This window comes from Meriones unguiculatus, chromosome 10, assembly GCF_030254825.1.
Source record: "Meriones unguiculatus strain TT.TT164.6M chromosome 10, Bangor_MerUng_6.1, whole genome shotgun sequence".
Lineage (NCBI taxonomy): Eukaryota > Metazoa > Chordata > Mammalia > Rodentia > Muridae > Meriones > Meriones unguiculatus.
This window is the reverse complement of record NC_083358.1, coordinates 19,133,830-19,154,792: the sequence shown is the minus strand read 5'-3', so window position 1 is coordinate 19,154,792 and position 20,963 is coordinate 19,133,830. Positions and strand designations below refer to the sequence as shown.

At 52.3% G+C, this 20,963-nt stretch overlaps 1 protein-coding gene across 1 annotated transcript in view; it reads left to right on the top strand.

Annotated features, from left to right (window-relative positions):
* Nucleotides 1-20,963, top strand: part of Zfhx3 (zinc finger homeobox 3) — a 245,130-nt gene that overhangs the window by 79,236 nt on the left and 144,931 nt on the right. Inside the window, 2 exon segments of the mRNA XM_060392012.1 lie at nucleotides 600-3,364; nucleotides 8,385-8,881. Of these exon segments, the coding sequence (XP_060247995.1) occupies nucleotides 646-3,364; nucleotides 8,385-8,881 (3,216 nt within the window). The 5' untranslated portion in view covers nucleotides 600-645.

Sequence of the window (20,963 nt, the reverse complement as noted above, 5' to 3'; positions counted from 1 at the left end):
TGTGCCTTGAAAAGCATCTCTGCTTCCTGTACATCACTGGACATGTCTCCGCCTACCAGCCTCTTTCTGAAGGTGGTCACAGCCTCCTCCCCTCTTCCTCTCTGGTGCCTCCCCACACCCATTGCAATCATCTAGGGATGACTTTATATAAGCTATCTGCATGCAGGAAGGCTCCTTCTGTGACCTCACTGGATACTGGAAAGAGAACAGGCCTCTTCCACTCTGGCTCCCTGCGCAGCCTGACTCTCGGTCCTGATGGCACAGAGTGAAAATTCCAGTGGGTCCATCTCTCGGGCTAGAGTGACAGACAGTGTGAAAACTCAGCGGTGTGTTTCTGGCGGCTTCCCCCACTTCCCGTTCACTTGCATGGACCCGGCCTTGTCATCCACGGCGTTGTTCGCCCTCTCCGAACCGCACTGTGCGGGGCCCTGTCTCCCAGGCTGCCCTCTGCCCTGCCAGCTTTGTGTTGTGGGTGTGGACAGAAGCTTCTTAGAGCACCACCTTAGAGCGGAACCTTGGCCTTGGCCCTCCTAACCTCTTTCCTTTCTCTCTCTCTTTCCCCTCTCTCCCTCCTCCCCCCCCTCGCCTCCGCCCTTCAGGTCCGATCCGTACTGGGTGCAATGAAAGCTCCACGCAGGCCTTACCATGGAAGGCTGTGACTCGCCCGTCGTCTCGGGGAAGGACAATGGGTGCGGGATCCCTCAGCACCGGCAATGGACTGAACTCAACAGCACCCACCTCCCTGACAAACCCAGTAGCATGGAGCAGCCCGCAGGCGAGAGCCACGGGCCCCTGGACAGCCTGAGGGCCCCCTTCAATGAGCGCCTGGCGGACAGCAGCGCCTCGGCGGGGCCGCCAGCCGAGCCAGCCAGCAAGGAGGTGAGCTGCAACGAGTGCTCGGCCTCCTTCGCCAGCCTCCAGACCTACATGGAGCACCACTGCCCTGGCACGCGCCCCCCGCCCCCGCTGCGAGAGGAGAGCGCCAGCGACACCAGCGAGGAGGGCGAGGAGGAGAGTGACGTGGAGAACCTGGCTGGGGAGATCGTCTACCAGCCAGACGGCTCCGCGTACATTGTCGAGAGCCTGAGCCAGTTGGCCCAGAGCGGGGCCGCGTGTGGCAGCAGCAGTGGCAGCGGGCCTGTCCCCTCGCTCTTCCTGAACTCTCTCCCTGGGGCGGGGGGCAAACAAGGGGACCCTTCTTGTGCTGCGCCCGTGTACCCGCAGATCATCAACACTTTCCACATAGCCTCATCCTTCGGGAAGTGGTTTGAGGGCTCAGACCAGGCCTTCCCGAATACCTCAGCCCTGGCGGGGCTCAGCCCCGTCCTGCACAGCTTCCGCGTTTTTGACGTGCGACACAAAAGCAACAAGGATTACCTGAACAGCGACGGTTCTGCCAAAAGCTCCTGCGTATCCAAAGATGTTCCCAACAATGTGGACCTGTCCAAGTTCGATGGCTTTGTGCTCTACGGCAAGAGGAAACCCATTCTGATGTGCTTCTTGTGCAAACTCTCCTTTGGGTATGTCCGCTCATTTGTGACCCACGCGGTGCACGACCATCGAATGACCCTGAGTGAAGAGGAGCGGAAAATTCTTAGCAATAAGAACATCTCCGCTATCATCCAAGGGATTGGCAAAGACAAGGAACCCCTTGTAAGTTTCCTGGAACCAAAAAACAAAAACTTTCAACACCCTTTAGTTTCTACAGCTAACCTCATAGGCCCCGGACACAGTTTTTACGGTAAATTTAGTGGCATTCGCATGGAAGGGGAGGAGGCCCTTCCAGCCGTCGCTGCTGCTGGCCCTGAGCAGCCCCAGGCTGGCCTCTTGACCCCCAGCACCCTCTTGAACCTTGGCGGGCTCACCAGCTCGGTCCTGAAGACCCCCATTACCTCAGTCCCCCTGGGGCCTCTGGCTTCTAGTCCTACCAAATCCTCAGAGGGCAAGGACCCTGGGGCAGCTGAAGGAGATAAGCAAGAAGTGGGGGATCAGGACTGCTTCTCCGAGAAGGCAGAGCCAGCCGAGGAGGAGGAGGCAGAAGAGGAGGAAGAGGAGGAGGAAGAGGCGGAGGAGGAGGAGGAAGAGGAGGAGGAAGAGGAGGAAGAGGAAGAGGAGGGCTGCAAAGGACTCTTTCCAAGTGAGTTGGAGGAGGAACTGGAAGACAGGCCCCCCGAGGAGTCTGGGGCCACGGCCGGTGGTAGCAGCAAAAAGGACCTAGCTCTCTCAAACCAAAGCATTTCTAACTCCCCCTTAATGCCTAATGTGCTCCAGACCCTGTCCCGGGGCACAGCTTCTACTACTTCTAATTCTGCTTCTTCCTTTGTTGTCTTCGATGGTGCGAACAGGAGGAATCGTTTAAGCTTTAACAGTGAGGGCGTCAGGGCCAATGTGGCAGAGGGCAGGAGGCTGGACTTCGCTGACGAAAGTGCCAATAAAGACAATGCCACAGCACCAGAACCAAATGAAAGCACAGAGGGCGACGATGGGGGCTTCGTCCCCCATCACCAGCACGCTGGCTCCCTCTGCGAGCTTGGGGTCGGGGAGTGCCCCTCAGGGAGCGGCGTGGAGTGCCCCAAGTGTGACACGGTCCTGGGCTCCTCCCGCTCGCTGGGCGGGCACATGACCATGATGCATTCACGCAACTCGTGCAAGACCCTCAAGTGCCCCAAGTGCAACTGGCACTACAAGTACCAGCAGACGCTGGAGGCACACATGAAGGAGAAGCACCCGGAGCCCGGCGGCTCGTGCGTCTACTGCAAGAGCGGGCAGCCCCACCCGCGCCTGGCCCGGGGCGAGAGCTACACGTGCGGCTACAAGCCGTTCCGCTGCGAGGTGTGCAACTACTCCACGACGACCAAAGGCAACCTCAGCATCCACATGCAGTCCGACAAGCATCTCAACAACATGCAGAACCTGCAGAACGGGGGCAGCGAGCAGGTGTTCAGCCACGGCGCCGGGGCCGCCGCCGCCGCGGCCGCCGCCGCCGCCGCCGCCGCCAACATGGGCAGCTCCTGCGGCGCCCCCTCCCCCACCAAGCCCAAAACCAAGCCCACGTGGCGGTGCGAGGTGTGCGACTACGAGACCAACGTGGCCAGGAACCTCCGCATTCACATGACCAGCGAGAAGCACATGCACAACATGATGCTCCTGCAGCAGAACATGACCCAGATCCAGCACAACCGCCACCTCGGCCTCGGCAGCCTGCCCTCGCCCGCCGAGGCCGAGCTCTACCAGTACTACCTGGCCCAGAACATGAACCTGCCCAACCTGAAGATGGACAACGCCGCGTCCGACGCCCAGTTCATGATGAGCGGCTTCCAGCTGGATCCCACAGGGCCCATGGCCGCCATGACGCCTGCTCTAGGTGAGCTGAGCCCCCGGGGGCTGTAGGGGTTTCCTGGGGGTGGGGCGTGGGCCAGGGGTGGGGAGCATGTGGAGTAAGTCGAGGCAGGACCACTGTGTGAACTGGTTTTGATCTTTATCTCCTTGAAATTTTTGTTTTAATTCTGTTTCCTTTTTTACTTATTTGTTTACCTATTTTTTGTAACTGGAAAAGCCTCCCGACCCGGTGTTCTTCCTCAAGGACCCCTCCATACTCGGTGTGACCCTGCGGAAGATGTTATGCAATGGACAGAGCTCTGATTGTACTCTGGCTACGTAGGGCCAGGATTAAAGTTTTAAGTGCTGCCTCTAGTATTTGGCTCACGGCCAGCTTTCCTTTAGTCCCCTTTCTTTTTCTCTCTTCTCTTCCTCAACTCGAAAAATTGCCACATTCACTGAAAACTTTTGGGTTCCGTGAAATAGTTATTGAAACTTACAGGGAACCGTAGCTGGGGCCATCATCTCCATGCGTCCAACAGGGGCTGTCATCCTTTCAACAGGAGCCGCTGGAACCGGGAACAAACCTTACTAAAACCCAAAGGCTGGTTCTGTGCCGAGCTGGGAACCACACAGAAAGTTTTCCGGCGTTCTCCCTGTCGCTTTGAGGCTCTTGATGAAAGGGACGTGTTCACGCTCTTTCTTGTTTCAGATGGGTTGTTGATTAGCGAAGTTAGAAATTAATTAGGAATTAAATGGCCCTGGGGACACTGACGTGAGCGGTGCGGTACACGGAGAACCAAACAAATTGCAAAACTGTCCATCTAAGAGAGCTTGAGTTTTAACAGTGGGGTCTCTGTTGCCGGGGCAGCAGGGTCTTAGAGAAGCGGAGCAGGCTACATCCAGGCCCCAACAGTATTAGTCAGCTTTCTGTCACTGCGACAGATGGTTGGGGTGATCAGGATATAAGGAAAACCGTTTTGGCTCACAGTTTTGGGGGGTTCAGTCTGAGGCCGGTCGTCCCTGTTGCTCCGGGTCCTGTGGCAAGTGATTGTATCATGGTGGGGGCTCTTGGTCGAGAGAGCAAGGAACTGAAAAGGAGAGGAAGTGGTGAGGTTCCCATATGACTAGAAGGGTTTTCAACTGGGTCACCACCTTCCCATAGTGCTGCGGGCTGCGGGCCAAGTCTCTAACATACAGGCCTTGGTGGGGGACGTTTTTCTCAAACCACAGTGCCAAGTCTTTCCGATGACCTGACACATCTACAGTAGAACCAAGAGTATGTGGGATTTGGATGCTGAGGTCATGATCAGTTCTTCCAGCAGGAAAACATACAGTTTGACTCCTTGAAGGCTAGTATGATGGCCAGATCCCCTTTGACCTCACCTGGTATTCCTCAGGACGAGCCCAACCTAACTTCTGTTCCTTGACTCTGCTGTCTGGCCCTTTTGGGACCTTTGTTAAGCAGCGTCCTATGATTGACGTGGGAATAAATAGTTTTCTTAGCAGCAAAGTGAGCACATACCCTTATTTGGATGTGGGTTAAGCCAGCACCAGGAGGCCAGATTTTACCAGTGAGCGGGTCTTTATTTTGCGTGGTGGCATTTCCAAGCGTTCATCTTGTTCATTCTGCTCTGTGCTTCACTTTGAAGTCAATGACACTCGAACCTTGTTTTCTGTTTTGAAACGTTAACCTGTTGATCTTTTTCGACCAAATGATCTGAAGACGTTTTGCCGACTGGACTGGTTAGCCACGAAGGCACAAGAATCCATTGTTTTGTGTGTCCCCAGGGTGAACTGTGCGCCCCGGGAAGGGTTGGTGCTGGTTATTACCGCCCTGAAGCCCGTATCTCCCTCCCTCCCCCTCTCTTTCTCTGTCTCCCTCACCGATAGGAGTTAGTTCCCACCTTAGAGGCAGTAAAGTTCTGGTAGACAAGCTTCAGAATAAACTGTGTAGCCCCCAACACCACAAAGACACAGAAACAGGGTGAACTCATATTGACAAATCAAGGTTTTAGTTACCCTGAAAATCGGCGTGTGCTACTTGAGTTCCTCAAATGGAGACCTATTTTGTGGGTTTCTTCTCTTCTCTCTGGAGTCCCTGATCCTAGGGCATAGGTATAGCTCTTAGTCTCACCAGTTACAAAAGAAGCAGGATAAATCCGTGTGTACACACACACACACACACACACACACACACACACACACACACGAGCCACTTTCTGTCCTAGAGTCAAGCGCTGTCCCTTTCAAGGATCTTGCCCAGCTCAGTCAGGAAGGGCTGTAGAGCTGGGAGCACCACAGTTGGGCAAGGTGGGCTCTTCAGTGGTGTCCTGTCCCCTTTCTATGGCCATGAGGTCTGTTGGGGTGAGGAGAGTCACAGCTGTTTCACATTGAAAGGCTGACCACATGTGGGGACAATAGGAAGTCGTGTGGTCCCCACAGGAGAAAAACAAACAAACAAAACCCCAAAACATAGGCAAGAAGAAAAGACCTAAGCTTCAGTGACACCTGCTGTGGTTAGGCTGCTGGTGAGGTGGCTCTAGTGTCTTCCATACTATTGTGTTCCACAGTGGGGCAGAAAGGACTTTTGTGAAATTCATTCTCATTTACCAGGTTATCTTTAGTGTTGCCAGATACTCCGGAAAAGCTTGCATTCTGGACAACATTCTGGAGGAGGGCGATATGCCCCTCTTGACCTACATGGGTATGCCACAGTTTATAGACAGGATATCAAGATCACAGCCATAGACTCTCAAGTCCAGCACAGCATCCCGGAGTGGCTCACTCGTGGGGCGTTTTCCTGTTCACCAAGTAGCCAGGCAGCCACAGAGCACTGGCTTGAGGTTCAGGAGCCCCCTGTTTTCTTCCTCTGCTTTTAGGGTGTGCGATTCAACCCATGCCTCTTGAGATGCTTCTGAGTGAGGCTCATGTGCCAGGGTGTGAAGTCCAGCTAAGCTGAATCTCTGTCATGGGTTCATGGTCTTGTTCAAGGCCCATGGAGGACACTAGAGGGATGGGCTGCTTCAGTCTTACACAGGCTCCCGGATGCCTGGGGGTCAAGTGAGGGTCATCTTAACTCACTGGGGTTGAATTAACGGTGTGGACCTGCAGGATTCTAATGTCTTGGCACTTCTCCAAGGTGGAGTCGTGGCGGGAGTTCTGGCATGGCCTTTGTCATCCCAGCTCTTCTCGGCTACTCCTCTGCGGGGCCTGTGAAATGGGGATGGGCAGAGGGGCTCATTTCGCCTACTTCTTCTGAGGCCTTGTAACATTCGAGCAGACATCCAGCAGGTGACAGTGGGTTTCCTCTGTAGAGCGTGTTATTGATGCACTGAGCTTGTGTTTGAAGACTGGGGAGGAAGATCCCACGCTTCAGGTGGTTGGCATCAGAAACAAATACGCGTTTGCTCCTTGTCTCACCCTCTGGGCAGTTTCTGCTTTGATTGAGCACCGAGTATGTTTTGCCTGCGTTTGTCCTCAGGAAGGATGGAACTCTTTTTTTTTTTTTTTTTTTTTTCTTTTTCTCTTTCCCCTTTCTTATTTTCTCCTCCCTTTTCCTAAAAAGACTGCCATAGTTATGACACCTCTCATGGTAAGAGAGACCAAAGGTAGAAAGCTTCCTGAACCTTCTGGAAATGTGTGTGTGGAAGATTTCTGTGGCTTCCTACTGTCTGCAGACTTCAAATGCGGCTGGTCTTGCTTAGTGGAGTCCATACTGAACTCTTTCTTTCATATTTGAAATGAAAACTCTCTCTCTCCTCTCTCTCTCTTCCTCTCTCCCCTTCTTCCTCTCATCACCAGCACCATCATTTTTGCTTTGATGAGCCGCTAACTTGGATTCTAATCAGTTATTTAAAAAAAAAAATAACCCCAGTCAAACCACACATAAAAGGTCAGGTTTAAATATCAGCAGGAGGGGTGGGGCCATTCCTTGTAGCCTGCCGTGTGCCTGTGTTCAGACTAGAAGGTGTGCTCAGTCTTCTGAGGACTGCATACATCACCTAGGTAATGGAGGACAGCCTGCCCTTTCCAAGGCTTTCTCATGATATAAATAAGCTTGTTGTGTTTATTTTCCACCTGTGAAAGATGAGCCTCTTCTTGGGTTTAAGCAAGACATGATGGCCTGAAAATGGGTGAGGGTGCAGAGGGAAAGAGATGGAGGTCTTTATCAGACCTTTTTTAGGGAGTGTGAGCTCTCAGACACACACACACACACACACACACACACACACACACGATAGTTGCCTATCTCAATCCACCTCCTGAGCGTATATCATTTGGGTGCTTTTGACCCTTGTCTGATGCAGTAAATATTTGTGCATGTGTACTTTGGGTGGGCAGTCAATGAGAGAGTCATGCAGAACAAGGCCGGACCCCTGCCCTAGAATGCCCCCACCCTGGTAGGGACGCAGCCGTGACCCAGTATTTCATGTGGTAGAGAGGCTTGGAAAAGGAAGATCATTCTCGGAAGGGTGAGGAGTGGGGCGGGCAGCTCTCATAAACTGGTAGGATCCTGACAAGAGGGGCATTGGAAGGGACGGAGGGCCGAAATCTGCACAGTTGCACAGCAGCTGTGGCCGCCGACATTAATATTCACGGCAATGAGAAATGGAGTTTCGTGCCGTGTAGACAGTCAGGCACCCCCACCCCTACCATGGCAGGAAGTCTTGCTCCTCAGTGATGCTGCGAATACTGGGTGAATTTCCGATGCTCGGTAGGGGCCTGGCTTTGTGGACTGCTCTGCTCATTTCCAATTCCGGAGGCCAGGGTGGGGGTCTGGAGTTTGAGATTCTGTTGCATTCGGGAGGGCCATATGGACTCGGCACTCTTCTTGCCCCCAGAGAGAGAGAAGGAGGATTGAAATCATCAGGGGGACCATGCCCCGCAAATTTGTCTAGGTGTTCTTTTTCAGAAGATGGAAGGCGCAGAGCCTCCCACCAGCCACAGAGTCTCCACGCCAGTCAGTTTTGTTCCCCAGCCACTGCAGCACCTCCCAGCATGTGTCCCGTGTCCCGTGGCCAGGAGGCTGGCTTCTGACTGTCTTTTCTCTGCCTTTCCCACAGTGGGCGGTGAGATCCCCCTAGACATGCGCCTCGGGGGCGGGCAGCTGGTGTCGGAGGAGCTGATGAACCTGGGCGAGAGCTTCATCCAGACCAACGACCCGTCGCTGAAGCTCTTCCAATGCGCCGTCTGCAACAAGTTCACGACCGACAACCTGGACATGCTGGGGCTGCACATGAGCGTGGAGCGCAGCCTCTCGGAGGACGAGTGGAAGGCCGCGATGGGGGACTCGTACCAGTGCAAGCTCTGCCGCTACAACACGCAGCTCAAGGCCAACTTCCAGCTGCACTGCAAGACGGACAAGCACGTGCAGAAGTACCAGCTGGTGGCCCACATCAAGGAGGGCGGCAAGGCCAACGAGTGGAGGCTCAAGTGCGTGGCCATCGGCAACCCCGTGCACCTCAAGTGCAACGCCTGCGACTACTACACCAACAGCCTGGAGAAGCTGCGGCTGCACACGGTCAACTCCCGGCACGAGGCCAGCCTGAAGCTGTACAAGGTGAGGTCGGCTCCTTGAGACCCGGGGACGGGCCGCCCCCCCCCCCCCCCCGCAGAGTGGATTGGGTACTCGTGTGCGTGTGTGTGTGTGTGTGTGTGTGTGTGTGCGCGCGTGTGTGTGTGTGGTAGCTATCTGTGCTATAATCCTATATTAATTGCCGCCTGACAAGCCAACTGTAAAGGCGTCGTGTGCAGCAGCGTGCAGCAGCGGCCAATGGAGCCGAGAGGCGTTGATGGCGACCTCCGGTGGCTGGAGCCTCGGGGGCGTCTCGTTTTGGTGGCAGGTCGGTTTCCAGCAGCCCGGTGCTGTGTGGTTCCCTTCTTGCTTGCTGGTCTCTGCTGTAGTCCGTTGAGTCACCGTCAGCCGCTGCGGCCCACCCTCCCCTCCTGTCCTTCCGTCCATCTTTTGTTTCTTCTCTCCTGGATGCTCCCTGAGTACTCCATCCAGGCGTCCATTCCGTTTGTCCGTCCCGCCAGCCGCCATACACTAACCACCTTCTGCACACCGGCCCTTGTTCCGGAAGTATGCCTGCATCAGTACATAAACTAGACCGACGCAAACACCGCATGTACATCTATACACACACACATGTATACATGTGGATGCGCACGTACATACAAGCACATACACACACCTACGTGTTCACACCCATGTCCCTGCCCTCACAGAGCTTTCGTGCTTTTGGAAAAGGAGCTACAGACACAGTGGCTAAATGACATTTATGGTGGAAGGTGGACGGTGCCACGGCTGGAAACAAGTGTGGGGCCTCCTTGTGGGTTCTTCCCGCAAGTTTCCATAGTTCACGTCCCTGTTCTCTGCGCCGTCTCCTGTCAGCCTCTTCCATTCGTTTCTCCTCTTCCCTTCCCTTCCCTTTTCTCCCCCACCCCTCGGTCTTCTCGCTGAACAGTGTAGACCATCGCAGAGGAGGAGGGGCTGCAGATACTGTAAATAGTCCTTTTACTTGCACGGCAGGATTGCTCCAGACGTTTCTATTGATTTTCGCTGGACTTAAAGCCTCACCTTTTCCTCTAATCATCCCATAATGGCTTTAGTATGAACAATCAGGTACAAATCGCCATAAATCTCCCCAGCCTCATTCCACACACTCTCCACTCCCTCGCCTGCCTCCATCCTCCTCACTCTTGTCCGCAGTCTCCTCTTTTTCCTCCCATGCTTCTGGGCCAGCAAGCATTCCGTTTCCGCCAGCAACTCTGAGCCAGTAGGGTCTCCTGTGTCCCTCTCATGATTGCCAGTCGAGACCTGACATGAGGAAGACTCAGCACCCTTTGCTCTCATTGGTCTCTGCTGTGTGATGGTTACGCTTCGTTTTGCTGTTGCTCGTTCTCTCGGGGAGCACCGTGGATAAGGGACAATTTCAGAGAAAGGTCGTAGGGCTAGAATGTTCTAGAAAGTGCCTTGTTTGACACTCGCTATGTTGGGCTAGGATTGGTTTGGATACCAAGTAAGCCAAATCCTCTCCTCTGTGCGTACAGATTCCTCACTGGACCGGCTTTGTTTTGTGCCATCCTAGAAAGAGAAGTGTTCTTTGTAGCCAGGTTCAGTCTGAGGATGGCGCTGACACAGTCCAGACAACCAGGTGGAAAAACCAGAGGAGACAAATGTTTCTGAAGGACGTGACCCATCAGATCTGCACAAAGGAGTCCTCCGAGGGTCATGTGCTGCTCCAACGAAGGGGCCATGTAGGCATGGAGTGAAGTTGCCTTCTTCCATCTCAAGAAATGGATTGTACACAGCAGCCACTGAGTCTGTAGGCCACATCTCCTATCTGTTCCAGGTCCAGACTAAAGCAGCTGAGTGAGATTCCTGTCCCTAACCCCAAGCCCCCAAGTCATGTCTGTGGATCACACCCTGAGTGAGGCGTTTCCTAGGGACGGATTCGAAAGACACATTTTCTGCCCTACTTGCTCTGGTCACTTATTTGTATTGTTTATGTTGTTGATTTTTGTTTGTTGGTTGGTTTACCCAAGACAGAGTGATCACGCTCTTGTCCAGAGCCTATGCCCCAAGGAGAAGAGCACTCCACCCCGAGACAGGGTAGACAGTGGCGCATAGCAGCTGCTTGGCTGGTGAATCCCTGGAGGGCCCAGCCTTGGTGTTCCAGTAGAGCAGCCCCCAAGGTCAGGAGGCAAAGGTCTTTGTCGTCGGCTCGTATTAGTCCTTGGATAATGAATGCCCCTCTGCTTGCTGAGGCTCTCTTGAGGATCTGGGAGCTCTCCCACCCACCTTTGGGTGACACCAATTATGAGCCCAGAGCTCCCCCGAAGCCCCTTTGTCCCCTCCACGTGACCAAGATAAACTTCTTGCTGTGGAGGGGCTCTTCTTCTCCCCCACCTCCAGTTTCTCGGTGCCTGGATCTGGGTGGTGTATGGAGGTGGCCGGGCCCCGGCGTAGCCCATAGTAACGGAGATTGATTGCATGTTATTTTACCTCTTGCTAATGTAATCCATTAGCCCGGCACATGCATAATCAGTTTAGAGCACAGTTAACTGGGTGTAATCGAGTTCTTTACTGTCTGCTGGAGAAACTGCTCCCAGAAGCGGCTGACCTAGGGAGGGCACCCCCCCCCCTGCTCAGCTCACCCCATCCTGCCTGCCACCCCTTCTCACTCTGTCCCGCTTCCTGGCCAGTTGTTCATAACCAGCCAGGGAAAACCTGAAGTTTTTTTTTTGTTTTTTTTTTTTTTTAAATTCTATAAGTTTTTGGTTTTGGTGTTTGTTTGTTTATTTTGTGTTCGTTTTTCGAGACAGGGTGTCCTGTATCTCAGAACCATCTTAACCTCACCGTGTTGTTGAGGGTGATCATAAACTTCTGATCTTCCTTCCTCCACCTCCCAAGCTGCACACCTTACGGGTCTGCATCGTCACACCCAGTTTGACAAGGCTCTGAGGACTGAACACGGGCCACACTAGGCACACACTTCACCCGCTAAGCCTCGTCCTGAGCCACTGAAGTTGGGTGTTGTCTGCTGTACCCACTGACATACCTGTGACTTGGCTCCTCTGTGGAACTCCTGTACTCCTTCTCCGAGCCAAGCCTTTTATTCTGCCCCTCTTCCCTTTACCTTGGAGGAGGCAGAGTCACAGTATCAGAAGCCACAGTCAGGGGTTTGTCCTGTGATCTTAGGCCAGCGTTGTCCCTTCCTTGGATGTCACATGGATTGATGGAGGTGGAGTAACCCTAATCTGAAAATCCCCCATCCAGAAGTTGAGCCAAAGCATTTAGGGCACGGTAAACATGGCACCAAACTCCTGGAGGCGTTGTGTCTGAGATGATGAATTTTGTGTTGTCCCAACCTGAAGATAAGGTCTCTGCAGATACCCTAGAATCAGGAAAACGGAAATCCCCACATACAAACCATCAGGGCCCAAAGATTTCAAAGATTCCCTGTGCTTCTGCATTAGGACCGGGTTTTCCAAAATGTGTGATGAATAAGGCCCCAACAGAACCCATTACTCAGACTGTTTCCAGCTGAGGTACCTTTGATTGGCCCAGGACCCCAGGTTTCATAGGGACCTTAAATTGTAGCAAGGACGGTTGCCTACCTAGCTCAGTGTCAGGGTCGAGTGTGAGCCGCCTGGGCTGGTACGATTGAGAAGCCAGCATCTAAGCCCCCTGTACTGGGCTTGAAGTAGGAGGGAAGGAGAGGTCCTGGGCGAATACTCAGCCCGGTTGTGCATGTGGTGGATGGACGGCCCTCCTGCCCCTTCCGACTGTTAAGCAGTGCAGAAGGACGGAGGAAAGGCAGCACCCCAGGCCCCTCTTTCTCCTCCCTTTATGAGTTAGTTGCTCCTTGGGTCTCATTTCCGGAGCAGGGTCGTAAGGCCATTGCATGGTGGATGGACAAATTAGAAGATGTAAAAACACTCAGGATCTCATATACAATCCGAATCCTTGGTCTCCTTAATGGCTGCGCTTTGGGCGGTGTATATGTCGTGTGTGGGCGGGGCAGGGAGGGCCCTTCAGAAGGGAGCTGCACCCTGAGTGCCCACAGGGGCTGCCTGCTGGCCTTTGCCTCGTTCTGACAGCAGGGACCACAAGTCCTCTGGGGCAGCTCCTGTCCTTCCACCCTGGCTAGCATGGGAAGCACAGGCGTCATGTGGTTTATGCGTGACTTGACCCAGGAACCAGTTTCTTCTGACATTTCCCCTGTTATGTAGACTTTTAAGTGTCTGCTGGCTCCCCGAGGTAGCTTCAGCCTGGAAAGTGAAATGCTCGTCCTGAGTAGATTCAGAAGGTGTGTGTGAGAGGCTGCATGCTTTGGTGAAGGTTTAAGCACATTTGGTCGTTCTGCCCTCTTCATCTGGAGCAGCTGGGGCTCAGATCTTCATTTCCCTCAGAGCTGGCAGGACATGGCACTGACCTGGCTAGGAGACAGCTTTTGGCCCCCATGAGTCCATGCTGGAGGGGTCCCAGGCTAGCTATGGTAGAGTCTCCAGCTACTTGTCAGCCTCAGGATCTCTAATGAGGTAAAAGGTCAGCCCTCCGTGGGGGTGGGGCCCAGACAGGACAGGCAAACATCACTGCCATGGTTACATGTGACCCATGTGTCACCAGTAGTGTGTGGGTGGTTCACTTGCCTTTCAGAAGCATCTCAAGCACCTTCCTCTGTAGTCCCTGGGAAGCAGTCACGTGTTGGGTGGACGGCCTCACACCCAGGCTTTGCTCAGGTCTTTCGGGTTACGGCCTTGGGCAGACCCCCGGGTCAGGAAGTCCAGGTCAGTGTTGTCTCAACTCTACACTTCAGACCTCACGTAATGGAACTGAAGCTGTGTTAGATAACGCCTCTCGCCCGTCTTTAAACTCCCGAGCTTAATACGCCATTTATGGAGAGAACCCAAACTCTGACCCACTAGCCAAAGCGCTTTTCTCTCATTCTCCACGTTTGCTCTGGGCTCCCCGACACCCTCCCCCCACCCTGGTGAATGCCCCATCTCTCCCACTGCTGCCTGCTTCTGTGGGTAGTAACGAACAGTGCGAACTCTGGTAGAACATTCCTATATTCTGCTGCAGCCTACACTCTTTCTCACACGGTCAGTACCAGTAGTAACTCGGATCACCTATATAGTATTATTTTTTCTGCAAATGTAATATGAATAGGGTATAGCCATTGTGAAGATACTCCATTTATCTGTCTGTCTGTCTATCTATTTATTTGTTTATTTATTTTATAAATATAGCAGGAAAAGAGAAGGTTACTGCCCGGCCAGTTTAGTGATATCTCACAGTGACACATTTGTTCTTCCGTAGGAGGAGAGTGTTTTTTGCTGCAGGCCCAGGTGTCCTTGAATTAGTGATTTTCTTGCCTCCACTTCTGAAATGACGGCATCACAGGCTTGTGCCATGACACCCAGCTTTCCTCTAGGCTCCCTTTTTCTCGTGCACCTGGCGAAGGCTTTCTTGAAGAGTTGGAATGGCCTGGAATCCCTTTTACAAAATACCCCTGGGGTGAGATAGCTGGGGTAGCGAAGGTGCCTCCTGCCAAGCCTGATCCCTGTGCTGCACACACAGGAGGAGAGGACAGGCCAAGGCAGGCTGTTCCCGGACCTCTGCACGTGGGATGTGGCGGCGAGGGTGTGCCGTAGACACCCATGCATGTGCGCACATACCCACACACACGAAAAGTGTCGAAAAACAAACTGCAGCAAAGAAAAGAATAACTTAAGTATGTTTCCAGTGATTTTTGTTTTTTTGTTTTTTTTCCCTTTCGAGACGGGTTTCTCTGTGTCGCCTTGGCTTTCCCGGACTCGATTTGTAGACCAGGCTGGCCTCCAAACTCGCAGAGCTCTGCCTGCCTCTGCCTCGGAATGCTGGGATCACAGGTGTGCAACAGCGGCAGGGGGGGCACAAGCTTGTAACCGGTGGAGCCCATGGGCAAGCTCGGGACATCTGGCTACCCTTGGTGGCATTTCCTTAATCCTGTGCTCTTGTCCGCACCCATTAAACCTGACTGGTGTGTTGTGTATATGATCTTGGAAGTTTCTGTTTTCTTTCAGATAGAATGATTAGTTGCCCAACTACCATTTTGAGTGTGTGTGTGTGTGTGTGTGTGTGTGTGTGTGTGTAGGCCAGAGGTTAGCACTGGATCCTCTCTTTTGTATTTTCTCCACCTTAGCTTTTGAGGCGGCATCTTTTACCAAACCCAGACTCAGTTTAGCTAGGCCACTTGCAAAAGAAGCACCAATAATGTTCCTGTCTACACTTCCCCCAGCCCCAGCTCTCAGGGCTGGAATCACAGGCCACTCCTAGCTTTTCTGTGGTGCTCAGGATCCAAAGTCAGCTTGTCCTGTGTATGCATTGCTTTTACCCAGTGAGGCGTCTCCTCAGATCCCCCAACAGTTCTTTCTGCCTTCCTTCCTTCCTTCCTTCCTTCCTTCCTTCCTTCCTTCCTTCCTTCCTTCCTTCCTTCCTTTTTTCCTTCCTCCCTCTCTCCCTCCCTCCCTCTCCCCTTCCCTCTCGCTCTCAAATAACCTTATTCTTGTAGGTGATGCGAGAGGGCACATCTAACAGTCTGCATTCTCTAAATTTTACAGCGCACCTAGCACGGATCTAGCCAGTTTAGAGCAGTGGTTCTCAGCCTTTGTAATGCTGAGATCCTTTAACACAGTTCCTCAGGCCGTGGCGGCCCCAACCCTGAAACTGTGTTTGTTGGTACTCCACACCTGTAATTTTACTACTGAGTGCTGTCTCAGTTCCTAGTCTCACTTGGAAATATGTGTTTTTTGAGAACCACTGGTTTGGAATGTATTTGGGGAGGTGGGGAGGCAAAAAGTGGCACAGATGTTCTCTTTTCAGGGTATCATAAGTCTTGTGCATGCAACATTCTCCTCTCTTTTCTTCCTGGTCTCTCTGACACACTCAAGGAGAAATGTGTTGTGTTTGTTGCTTTCATCAAACTCTCCTTCTTGAGCTATTTTCTAAAATGTGCAGGGTCTCAGTGGGGGCCTGGGGACCCCTCATCATTTAGCTTTCAGACTAAATGCCCTGAGAACAATCCCTGGATGGTGCAGAAGCTCCCGTTGTTCCTTTTATTTATTTACTTTTCGGAGCAGGGTCTGTGTAAGTAGCCCAGACTGGCACCTTGCAGAGAAGACTCCCACTTCTGCCCGGATTACAGGTGTGTAGCGCCACGCCCTGCCAGGAGGATCATGGTTTCTCCTTTGAAGTTTGTGTCCAGGTGGTATGGGTGCCATTTTCCAGTGCAGGCTCCGAGCCTCCTGTCTGGTTCTGTCAGCGAGCCATCATCCCTGGCTTGAGCCAAGAAGAAAAGGCACTCTCATTTCCGTCAGGCCTGCTCCTGCTTGACCTCACCTGCTCCCATCCAGAAAACCTTCTCCTGCCAGTGGCGTCTGCCACCTTAGGGGTGGTCTCTAGCGTTTAGGTGACTATCTGCGCAGCTGTGGCATTTCTCTAGAACAGTCATGCAGAGGTCCGTAGATAGATCAGGTAGCAGACAGGACAGCCCATGTCGCAGTTGCCCAGACCGGGGTAAAAGTGTGACCCCCGTTTTGAGTCCTTTCAGGTTGCTAGGGACTCAGACTGAAAGGGCACATTTGAATACATAGAGATCCAACAGGTGTTTCTGGTTTTTTGTTTTGAAAGGGAAATTGTAAGGGAACAATTAAAGCATTGTCAGCGACACTGTCAGGAAAAGGCAAGAGTTTTTAAATAATTACATAACATACCCGAACCACATTCTTGGTTCTGTTTTAAACAGAACTGAGAACTATAAATACTACATATGTGTGGGCTGGGAAAGGCTGTTCCTATGAAAACCTTGTTGGTAGTACCAAGTAATTTTATACTTTAGTAAAATTAGATTTCCAGCCCTCTCCCACCCCTGCCTCTTTGAGAAGCAATTGAGGTCTTAGATGGAAGTTTAAAGACTTTTAGCCAAAAATAATGGCGAGGGCTGATGGAGTGCTTGCCCAAAGTACTCGAGATTCTGGGTCCATTCTCCCGCACCCCATAAAACAGGCATTGTGTTCCATGCCATGGGAAGTTGCAGTCAGTAGTTCAAGGTCACCTTCAGCTACTTAGGATGTGTGAGGCCAGCCAGGGATAACGGGATAACAGATTTTGGGGCGTAGTGGGGCCTCTGACATGAGAACTCGAAGTGAAAGTTCGCCACGGAGATCTCCAAGTATGGTTCCCTAGCACAGCCAGCGACAATGTGGGGTGTCAGGGAAATGGAGGTTTCAGCTAGACAGTAATAGTAAGTCTATCACAAAATATGCATAACCATGGCTGGCTCCTCACCATCAGTATCTCGACCTCCAGGGAGCCAGCAGCCACATCTATTCTTTGTGGGTACCAGGCATGCAAGTGGTGCAGGCATATACCACACACACACACACACACCCCTTGAACTCACATTTGAAGTGACCATCTTGTGTTTGCTTTGGCCTCTCAGCCTTTTTTGGGGTGATGATCTGCCAGCAGGCCCTGCAGCTTCCTCATTCTGTCAACCTTCCTTACCCCCTCTTTTTCTTTTCCTAGTGTTTCTCAACCAGAGAAGAGAATGATAGTTTTTGTTCCTCATAGCAAACTCTCCTATCAGATGGTCACGTGTTTTTGATGTTAAATATCTATCTTGAAAATGTAAAAAATTCTCCAGCCCCTTTTGTTGAATTTTCCTTTTTTTAAATACTTTCTCCCCACTGTTTTTTGAAAACGATTTATTTATTCATGTATCATCTATATGCAAGTGTCTGACATTATCCCAGTACAGACAGTTGTGAGCCACCATGTGGTTGCCGGGAACTTCTCTCAGGACCTCTGGAAGAGCAGACAGTGCTCTTAACTGCTGAGCCACCTCTCCAGCTCCTTAGCTCAGCTCCTCCCCCTCCCAATTCCTTTTATTGAAATGCTTTCATGCCATCTGCCTGGATAGGGTCAGTAGGCCTGCTTGGGTCTGCCACACCTGTGCCAGCTCATCCCGGGTTGCCCCTTGCAGTTGTTAATCCGAGGCGGCAAGGCCCTCAGGGAGGACCGCTGTGTCTGTGGCGCCTGGGTTGCTAAGAAGGGAAGCAGACGGGTTTGTGTTCAGATTCATCTGGAATGACGAGAGAACCTTCTCTAGGGTCCTTTCCTGGTCCAGAGAAGGTTAGAACTATTTACCTATTGCTGGTGTTTGATCTGCAATTGTTAATGAGCAGGGCAGATTCCCAGGCTCAGGGCAGAGCCTCGGAAGCCCACTTGGTCTCTTAGGTCAACAACTATAGCAACGTTTTCTTTGCTGACACGGCCTGCACGTTGGAGTTACTAAGGGAAAAAAAATCATCCCTGGCTGTCTGCCCCCTCCCTGCCTTCTCTGTTGAGGCCATCCTCCTTGAAGACTGTTGGGTCTTCTCAGACACTTCTGAGCTGACCTCTGTGGCCTGCCACCCACGACACGTGTCATTACCACAGAGCCTCCACCTTCTTGTTCCTTGGAGAAGGGCTGAGCCCAGGGACTAGTAGTTTGTGACGGAGGTGTCTCGGTGTCATGGGACCTGCCCTTTCCTTCAGCTGCTTCTGAACCCAGCTGTGGCAGCCCAGTGGGACCAAACCCCAGGCTTTTTGTGATTGTCCTCTCATCCCCAGGGAGACAAATAAAAAGGTGTGTGTGTGGAGGGGTAGATTCCTACCTGGGCCAGCTTCCCAGTCACCTGGGATGGAGTGTGTAGCAGGGCTCCTGGCTTTCTAACCTGGTACTTCAATCTCTGCTGTGTCTAGGGAGCTCTTTGTTTGCAGCCCTGAGTTCAAGAGCTTTGTCTCCAGTATCCATACTCAAGATGGTGGGTTCCCCAGACCCCGAGAGCATCTGGTTCCTGTGTGTGTATTCAGAGCCATCATTTCTTCTGCAAAGCTCTCTTTGGCCAAGCAGGGGAGACAAGCAGGTATTGGTGTCAGGGCTGACTGTTAATCCTTTTCTCTTTCGGGCCCCATGAGGGGCTTTGGAGGGAGATGTGGCACATGCAGGTGTTAAGAAGATTCCAGAGGGCCTGGAGAGATGGCTCAGTGGTTAAGGACACTGGACTGCTCTTCCAGAGGACCTGGGTTCAAATCCTGACCCACCCAAATGGCAGCTCACAACTGTCTGACACTCACATAGATGTACATGCAGGTAAAACACCAATGCACATTTATAAAATAGTAATTGAAGAAGAAGAGGAAGAGGAAGGAGCAGCTTTGATTGTCTTGGGGAACTATGGTAGCAGTTTAGAATAGGCTCACACTGGTTTCATTTATCTATTTATCTATTTATTTATTTTTTATTTTTATTTTTTTTCCTGAGATAGGCTCTCTTTATGTAGTACTGGCTGTCCTAGAACTTGTTCTGTAAACCAGGCTGGCCTTAAACTTACTGTGTCTGCCTGCCTCTGCCTCACAAGTACTTGGGATGAAAAGCATGAGCCACCAGCACCCGGGTGATCTCACTGCCTTTGAATGGAATGCTTTGCGTCCCAGCCTCTGGGAAGTACCAACTTTTCCTGAGCCCAGGAAGATTTCTCTGTGAATCAGCAGCCGGTGGCTTTCTTGTGAGGGTGGTTTGAAGGAAGACAAAATACAGAATGAGAGTCTCCTCATCCAAGAGGGTGGCCCATGTAATCCTCCCATATCTGCTTTGCTGTGATGGACCTGTTTCTGCCCACCATCTCCTGAGATTTCTAGGATTCAAAAGAGAGTACCCCCCCCCCCCCCCGCCGCCCAATCCCCTTCTAGCTAGCCAAGTCATGTGGCACTGGGCCCAAGCCTGTGATTTCCTTACACTGTCCTAGACGTGAATCAATGAATGTGAGACAGTGCCCCATCCCTGGCCCCTAAACCAGCTCTGGTTTAGGAAGGGCTGTGAGAGTGACTTGGCTTGAGACCCCACCCCACCCCCCATTTATGCTACATTTGTGCCCACTTTCTGATTCGCAGATTGGGCTTCATTTTTGTTATTATGTTTTCCCAGATTTGGTGCCATTAGTGATGGCTACAGCTGTTCAGGTAGGAAAAAGCAAGCAGTGTCCTCAGGGAGTGGAGTCCTGACCTCCTCTCGGCCGTCTCACTGTGTCCTACTTTGAATCTAGACCCTGAGGCACGTTCTCTCTCTCTCTGTTGCCTTGCTTCCTCAGTCCTTCACCTCTCAGCCCGCAGGTTTGCTTGGAGGCAGCAGGTTCCGGAACCATCGCTCAGTTGATGACATTTCCTCTCTGATATTTCAGTTCCCAGAAGACCCCGCCCCCCTCCAAAGTCCTCTAGGAACCCCCTCTCGCCATACCATCCCTGCACTCAGAAGCTGTTCCTGGCTGGCTCTTTGGTCCTCCCTGAGTGAGAGGCGCTCAGAGACCTCAGGTCTTACCTGGGGAAGTTTCAACAGCAGTCATAAAAAGCCCAAGTCCACAGGGAGGGGAGGGGGAGGCGGGCTAATTACACAGCTAATTGATCCAACAGATGTCGTTTTTTAAGAGCTCGTTTCTTCGTGATTCGGCTGCACACATCCCGCTTTGCTTGAGACAGGCTTGTGGCCCTGTCGGAAAGTGTCTTTTTGATGAGCCCTCAAGGAAGAGCTGGCTTCCTGTCCCTTCTTGAGGGTCTGGGACCCCATTCGAGGTTCTCCAGAAAGCTCCTGCCTGGTGTGCCCCCCCCCCAGCCAATTGCTGTGTGTTTAATGCCCACCACACCATTTAACACGGACCGGTTTCTGCCTCACGCCTCAGCATGGTACTACAACTTGGTTTGCGTGTTGAACCAACCTCTGGCCATCTTGGGTTGCCTCACCTTCAGGCAGGGGTGCATTTGAATGGTGCAGAATACGTGGGGTTGCGAATGAGTTGTTCCAGGGCATCCTCCATTCCCTCTCCCGTTGTCTCCGTTCAGTCCCCCCTGTCCTTTGAGATAAAGTCTAACCCTGTAGCCCAGCCTAGGATAGAGCTCAGCGTGTAGCTCAGGCTAAGCTCAGCGCGTGGCGGTTGTCCTGCCGGGAATTACAAGTGTGAGCCATTACTCTCAGCTCCATAGTACATAGTTTCGAGTCTTTTCTTCTAGGACAGAATGTTGCTCCGTAGCCCAGGCTGGCCTGAAATTCACTATG